General features: G+C 48.7%; 1 protein-coding gene across 1 annotated transcript; it reads left to right on the top strand.

Annotated features, from left to right (window-relative positions):
• The first annotated feature begins 244 nt into the window (after positions 1–244).
• On the top strand, positions 245–1392 carry LOC119339863 (polygalacturonase inhibitor-like). The gene has a single exon (XM_037611764.1). It carries the CDS (start codon positions 262–264, stop codon positions 1273–1275), a length of 1014 nt encoding a protein of 337 aa, XP_037467661.1. The 5' UTR covers positions 245–261; the 3' UTR covers positions 1276–1392.
• Positions 1393–7806: the final 6414 nt, after the last annotated feature.

Raw genomic sequence — 7806 nt, 5'->3', positions numbered from 1 at the left:
GCAGTCAGCATCTAGGATTTTGACTATATTTTGACCAGTGCTTGCCTCGCCAGGCTAGCTGCCAAAAAGTTCCCCGTCTTTTTTCGTTGCCCAGTACACATGCAATGGTCATATATGTCCTCGTGCATGAATGATCACCGCTGAATTCCCATCAGTCTCAACCAATCAAATCAAATGTACCAATGGATATATATGTGCCCGGCTGTTCATGGAGGAGGCACCCAACCGAAGTGAGAGACCGGTCACTTCCGCCGGAGCACCATGAGCACTCCACCCTCGGCACATGCCTTCCTCGTCCTCCTCCTTCTCGTCCTCGCCGGAGCGGTCATCGCCTCCGCCGAGAATAACAAAGACTGTCACCCTAGCGATAAGGCCACGCTCCTCGCCGTCAAGTCCGCCTTCGGCAATCAGAGCCACTTCGCCTCGTGGACTCCTTCCACCCCGTGCTGCGACTGGCACGACATCACTTGCAACGACGCCGATCGCGTCATCATCCTCCTCTTCTTCGAGGATGTCAACCTCACGGGCACCATCCCGGACGCCATTTCCGGCCTCACCGAGCTTCTCGTCCTCAACCTCTATTACCTCCCGGCCATCTCTGGCCCTATCCCCAAGGGAATCGCCAAGCTATCCAAGCTCACCTCGCTCTCCATCTCTCTTACCTCCGTTTCGGGCCCCATTCCGTCCTTCCTGGGCGCACTGACCAAGCTCAACGACCTCACCCTCTCCTCCAACTCCCTCACCGGCACCATCCCGGCCTCGCTCGCGGGCCTCCGTTACTTAGACACCATCGACCTCAGAAACAACCGTCTCACGGGCACCATCCCGCCACTCTTCTACAACTCCAAATCCCCTATAATCTCGTACCTTTTGCTCTCCAACAACCACCTCTCTGGCTCCATCCCGACCGAGTTCGCTGCAGTCGGCTTCCAGTTCATCGACCTCTCCCACAACGCTCTCACCGGCGACGCGTCCGTGTTCTTCGGCAGGACAAAGGAGCTAGAAAGCATTAACCTGTCCCACAACGCCCTCAGCTTCGACCTCTCCAGCGTGGAGTTCCCGGAGGAGATGCAAGCCATGGATGCGAGCTACAACGCCATCCGCGGCGGCATCCCAGCGCAGGTGGCGAATGTAACGAACCTGCGGCAGTTCAACGTGAGCTACAACAAGCTGTGCGGCCAGGTTCCGGCCGCCTTGGCGAGGTTGGATGTCTACAACTTCCAGCACAACAAGTGCCTCTGCGGTGCGCCCCTCCCAGATCCATGCAAGAAATAATTTGAACGTCATTTCTGTCAACGGATGTCAGGCGGCCAGATGTATTTATGTAATCTTTGGATGAATAATGTGCTGAAAAAAAGCCAAATGCATATGCGATTTTAGTAGCTCTTGTTCCGTCTATTTATCTTTGAACTCTGCTACAAGGCACAAACATTTGTTGAGATAAGAGTGAAGTCTAAAATAAACCTTGAGGTTGTAGAGACCGACGCAAATAAACCCTGATATCTAAATCCCTGAATTTGCTACCCTATATTTACAGATCCCAGGCAATCCCGACCTTGCATGAGTAAAATCTTGTTTAGTCTAATAGGAAATGCACAATCCCGGCCGGGATTGATTGATTGTTACTCTCGCTGACTACATTGTCCCACATGTCATCTCTATCTTCTGTCCCCAATCTTGTGAAACAGCGCCAGTTTGCATCGACGGCAGTGCCTCTCCCTGGCGACAGCTAGAAGCAACTACACGGCCCAGCGAGAATCTGACGGGCCTGCCCTGGAGTGGGGAACATGACCCCGGCGCCAGCTATATGGGTGGTTCGGCCGGACCTATTCACCACGAACAAGCCGCCTTGTGGACCCGTATTGTCAGTGATAGTAACAGATGGACCCGGTTGGGATCATCCCTTTTCCCAGTGCGCCAAACACGTTGAGGGTTAGGATAGACCAAGATCAGAGAGGTAAGGTACCGACTTCAAAGATTTGGAGTTGAGGGTAACATCAAGGTTTATTTCACTCTTGAGATATAGAGTTATTCATTTTTCTTTAATGACTCAACATTAATATGCAGTACAAGTCTTTGCTTGTCTTGCTAGGGAAAGGAGGAAGAGAAAAGTCACTTTCACCTCCTTACCAGATTTTTTTTCCCTTCGTCGCCGCCACATCATTGGGTTCGGACTCTGAATCGCTCGCATCACTAAATTCTAGATGGGTCAAACTTTTTTTGGTGGGTAATACTTAGGCAAGTCAACACGTACACTAGGGTTGGCGGGAAGCCATGCCATTCATGACTTAGCCGTGGACTAAGGGCATCTTCAACGTTGACCCTTAAACCGGACACCATATCACTCCGTGGATCGACAAGGACTGGTCCACGAACACTGATATGGGATCTGGCCATCCAACCCTGTCTCAAACATCCGCTTTTTAAGAAGAAAAAAAACAGCCAAATATCAGTGATAATCCAAGGATTAGTAGCTTCCGCCAACACTTGAAGAAAGGCTTTGTACCAAAATATGCATGACTCACTATGATAATGTCTGGATTATTAGTAACTTTGTTTTACCTAGCACTTGAAGAAAAGAAAAAAAGAAACACGCGTTTTGGCGGAAGGGGACGTGCATGCATGAAAAATGTCACGTACTAGCACAGTAATCCAAGTGAGTGTTGACGGAAGCCTTTCACATGCATGAAGAATGTCACGTACTAGCACTACTAATACAAGGATTTGTAGTTTTTTTTAGGTAAATGTTGTCGCTTTATTTAATCAAAAGCATTCGGAATTTCATCCGAGAGTACATCTAGAACATAGTCTGGGGTGTCACCCACCCACACCTTACACAAATCCTCACCTACGCCAACTTTAGCTAGCTTGTGCGCGACAACATTAGCCGAACGACGAATCCACGAAACTTTTGACTCTGAAAAAGAAGCAAGCAGGACCTTAATCTCCTGTATCCACGCTCTAGTGTTAGCGCGATCCTTGTGTGGGTTTTGCAACCTTTGGACGACACCAAGAGAACCGAGCTCAACATGGACCCTATTTGCATTGACCTCCCTCGCCACTTCCAGCCCCCGCTTGCAAGCCAGGATTTCAAGTGCTTCCGGTTCTACAATGCCAGTGATAAACATGACATAGCCCCGCACGGAATGCGCCTCCATGGTCTCGTATAACTGCTCCCGCCCCTCCCTTGTCACCTCCTCTATGCACAGCTCCATCGGAGTTGATCTTGAGCCAGCCCTCTTCAGGTGGCCTCCACTTCTCCTTGACCGGCGCCGCTATCGGTCGCCTCTCCTTAGCATGAACTGCTGTCCACTCATTCATAAATGACACAACAGTGCCCATTATTTCATGTGGAGCAGCTATCGCCCTTCCATCCCTCGCTTCGTTTCTAGCCAACCATAGACCATATGTAGCTTGAACCATAGCAGCTCGCTCCTCATTGTCAGCATCGGCAAACCACCCAAGTAACCAGCTAGCTAAAGCACCCTGGGAGTCGATCTGACAAGGTGGGATCGCCACCTTAACTCCCTTTTCTGAGTGAAGAAGCTGCCAGAACAACGCAGAATGTTGGCAAGCCCAGAAACGGTGCAGCACCGTCTCTTCTCGACCACACGCAACACAAAAAACACCGGGTTTGATGCGACCTCGGTGAAGTTCGGCTCCTACCGCAAGCCCATTCCTTATCATCCTGCACATATGGATCTTTGCTTTGGCTGGCGCATTTGTGTCCCACAAAGCCATATATCCCCTGTGCTGCGCCACCGTGCTCGAGGGACCCGGCTGTCCGGTCCTCGATCTGCTCATAGCCATTCGCAAGTGATACGCAGACTTGACAGTGAACTCTCCATTCTTTGTAAAATTCCACGCATGAAAGTCATCCGTTCCTGGACCCCCCCCCCCACTGCTATTTGCCTGATATCGTGTGCATCCTCGACAGAGAACATTGCATGCAACTTGTCCAAGTCCCAGCCCCGTCCATCATGTGCAAGCAGGCCCGCCACCTTGGTAATACCTTGGATGTATAGCTGACCCAGTGGCCGCATACTCCCCGTCCTTGGGATCCAGTTGGCGTGGTGGATCTGCACCGAGCTGCCATCTCCAATGCGCCATACAAGCCCCTCATTTAGTAAGTCCCTCCCATGGAGAATGCTTTTAAAGGTGAACGACGCGGAGGGGGGTGCTGTTGTAGATAAGATCGAACCGTCCTCAAAATAACGAGCTTTAAGCACCCTTGCGCAAAGAGATGTTGGCACCTGTAGAATTCTCCACACTTGTTTAGCCAGCAAAGCTTGGTTGAAGGCCTCAGGGTCACGAAACCCCATGCCACCATCTCGCTTGCCTGCACACATTTTTTCTAAGATATCCAGTGTACCTTGCGTTCACCATTCGTTGCCGCTCACCAGAATTTAGAGGAGATCGAAGTCAGGTTTCGGCACGTCTTCTTCGCGAGCTGAAAACAACTCATGGTGAAAGTGGGTACAGCTTGTAACCCAGATTTGATCAACACTTCTCTCACAGCTTTTGATAGACCTTGTCCCTTACATCCGCTAGCTTTGCCTTTCGAGCTTTCTATCACATATCTGAAAGTACCCTCCTTAGACTTCCCAACCAGTGTTGGTAGTCCGAGATATCGCTCACTAAGAGCTTCTGAATGAACTCCCAATATATTCTTTATTTCCTCCTTGTCATCCTCCTGATGACCTTTCCCAAAGAAGATAGAAGATTTTTGCAAGTTAACTCGTTGGCTCGATGCCTCTTCATATCTCCTTAGTATATCCTGTTGGGTAACGTAGCAGAAATTCAAAAAATTTCCTACGTAACACCAAGATCTATCTATGGAGAGACCAGCAACGAGTAGAAAGGGGAGTGCATCTACATACCCTTGTAGATCGCTAAGCGGAAGCGTTCAAGTGAACGGGGTTGATGGAGTCGTACTCGTCGTGATTCAGATCACCGATGATCCTAGTGCCGAACGGACGGCACCTCCGCGTTCAACACACGTACAGCTCGACGATGTCTCCCACGCCTTGATCCAGCAAGGAGAGAGGGAGAGGTTGAGGAAGACTCCATCCAGCAGCAGCACAACGGCGTGGTGGTGATGGAGGAGCGTGGCAATCCTGCAGGGCTTCGCCAAGCACCTACGGGAGAGGAGGAGGTGTCAAGGGAGGGAGGGAGGCGCCAAGGGCTCAGGTATGGATGCCCTCCCTCCCCTCCACTATATATAGGGGCAGGGGAGAGGGGGGAGGCGCAGCCTTGCCCCTTCCTCCAAGGAAGGGGTGCGGCTAAGAGGGGGGGAGGAGTCCATCCTCCCCAAGGCACCTCGGAGGTGCCTTCCCCCTTTAGGACTCTCCCCTTTTTCCTATATCTTGGCGCATGGGCCTCTAGGGGCTGGTGCCCTTGGCCCATGTAGGCCAAGGCGCACCCCCTACAGCCCATGTGGCCCCCCGGGGCAGGTGGCCCCACCGGTGGGCCCCCGGGACCCTTCCGGTGGTCCCGGTACAATACCGATGACCCCGAAACTTGTCCCGATGGCCGAAACAGGACTTCCTATATATAAATCTTTACCTCCGGACCATTCCGGAACTCCTCGTGACGTCCGGGATCTCATCCGGGACTCCGAACAACATTCGGTAACCACATACAAACTTCCTTTATAACCCTAGCGTCATCGAACCTTAAGTGTGTAGACCCTACGGGTTCGGGAGACATGTAGTCATGACCGAGATGTTCTCCGGTCAATAACCAACAGCGGGATCTGGATACCCATGTTGGCTCCCACATGTTCCACGATGATCTCATCAGATGAACCACGATGTCAAGGACTCAATCAATCCCGTATACAATTCCCTTTGTCTAGCGGTATGGTACTTGCCCGAGATTCGATCGTCGGTATACCGATACCTTGTTCAATCTCGTTACCAGCAAGTCTCTTTACTTGTTCCGTAACACATCATTCCGTGATCAACCCCTTGGTCACATTGTGCACATTATGATGATGTCCTACCGAGTGGGCCCAGAGATACCTCTCCGTTTACACGGAGTGACAAAATCCCAATCTCGATTCGTGCCAACCCAACAGACACTTTCAGAGATACCCGTAGTGTACCTTTATAGCCACCCAGTTACGTTGTGACGTTTGGCACACCCAAAGCACTCCTACGGTATCCGGGAGTTGCACAATCTCATGGTCTAAGGAAATGATACTTGACATTAGAAAAGCTTTAGCATACGAACTACATGATCTTGTGCTAGGCTTAGGATTGGGTCTTGTCCATCACATCATTCTCCTAATGATGTGATCCCGTTATCAACGACATCCAATGTCCATGGTCAGGAAACCGTAACCATCTATTGATTGACGAGCTAGTCAACTAGAGGCTTACTAGGGACATGGTGTTGTCTATGTATCCACACATGTATCTGAGTTTCCTATCAATACAATTCTAGCATGGATAATAAACGATTATCATGAACAAGGAAATATAATAATAATCAATTTATTATTGCCTCTAGGGCATATTTCCAACAGTCTCCCACTTGCACTAGAGTCAATAATCTAGTTCACATCGATATGTGATTAACACTCAAGGTCACATCCCCATGTGACTAACACCCAAAGAGTTTACTAGAGTCAATAATCTAGTTCACATTTACCATGTGATTAACACTCGATGAGTTCTGGGTTTGATCATGTTATGCTTGTGAGAGAGGTTATAGTCAACGGGTCTGAACCTTTCAGATCCGTGTGTGCTTTACAAATCTCTATGTCATCTCCTAGATGCAGCTACACGTTCTATTTGGAGCTATTCCAAATAACTGTTCTACTTGGAGCTATTCTAAATTGTTGCTCCATTATACGTATCCGGTATCTCTACTCAGAGCTATCCGGATAGGTGTTAAGCTTGCATCGACGTAACCCTTTACGACGAACTCTTTTACCACCTCCATAATTGAGAAAATTCCTTAGTCCACTAGTTACTAAGGATAACTTTGACCGCTGTCCTGTGATCCATTCTTGGATCACTCTTGTACCCCTTGACTAACTCATGGTAAAGCACACTTTAGGTGCGGTACACAGCATAGCATACTGTAGAGCCTATGTCTTAAGCATAGGGGACGATCTTCGTTCCTTTCTCTCTATTCTGCCATGGTCGAGCTTTAAGTCTTAACTTCATACCTTACAACTCAGGCAAGAACTCCTTCCTTGACTGATCCATCTTGAACACCTTCAAGATCACGTCAAGGCATGTGCTCATTTGAAAGTACTATTAAGCATTTTGATCTATCCTTATAGTCTTGATGCTCAATGTTCAAGTAGCTTAATCCAGGTTTTCCATTGAAAACACTTTCCAAATAACCCTATATGCTTTCCAGAAATTCTACGTCATTTCTGATCATTAATATGTCAACAACATATACTCATCAGAAATTCTATAATGCTCCCACTCACTTCTTTGGAAATACAAGTTTCTCATAAACTTTGTATACACCCAAAATCTTTGATCATCATCAAAGCATACATTCCAACTCCGAGATGCTCACTCCAGTCCTCAGAAGGATTGCTGGAGCTTTGCATACTTATTAGCATATTTCAGGATAGACAAAACCTTCCGGTTGTATCACATACAACCTTTCCTCAAGAATCGTCGAGGAAACAATGTTTTGACATCCTATCTGCAAGATTTCATAAATAATGCAGTAATTGCTAATATAATTCCAACAGACTCTTAGCATCGCTACGAGTGAGAAAGTCTCATCGTAGTCAACTCCTTGAACTTGTCGAAAAACATCTTAACGACAAGTCGA

The sequence above is a fragment of the Triticum dicoccoides genome, chromosome 7B (genome assembly GCF_002162155.2).
Source record: "Triticum dicoccoides isolate Atlit2015 ecotype Zavitan chromosome 7B, WEW_v2.0, whole genome shotgun sequence".
Taxonomy (NCBI): Eukaryota; Viridiplantae; Streptophyta; class Magnoliopsida; order Poales; family Poaceae; genus Triticum; species Triticum dicoccoides.
The sequence above is the reverse complement of the archived record's forward strand: the minus strand, read 5'-3'. Positions and strand labels throughout refer to the sequence as shown.

Excerpts from the sequence above, each read along its gene's own strand:
- LOC119339863 (XM_037611764.1), top strand. The coding sequence starts at position 262 with ATGAGCACTCCACCCTCGGCACATGCCTTCCTCGTCCTCCTCCTTCTC.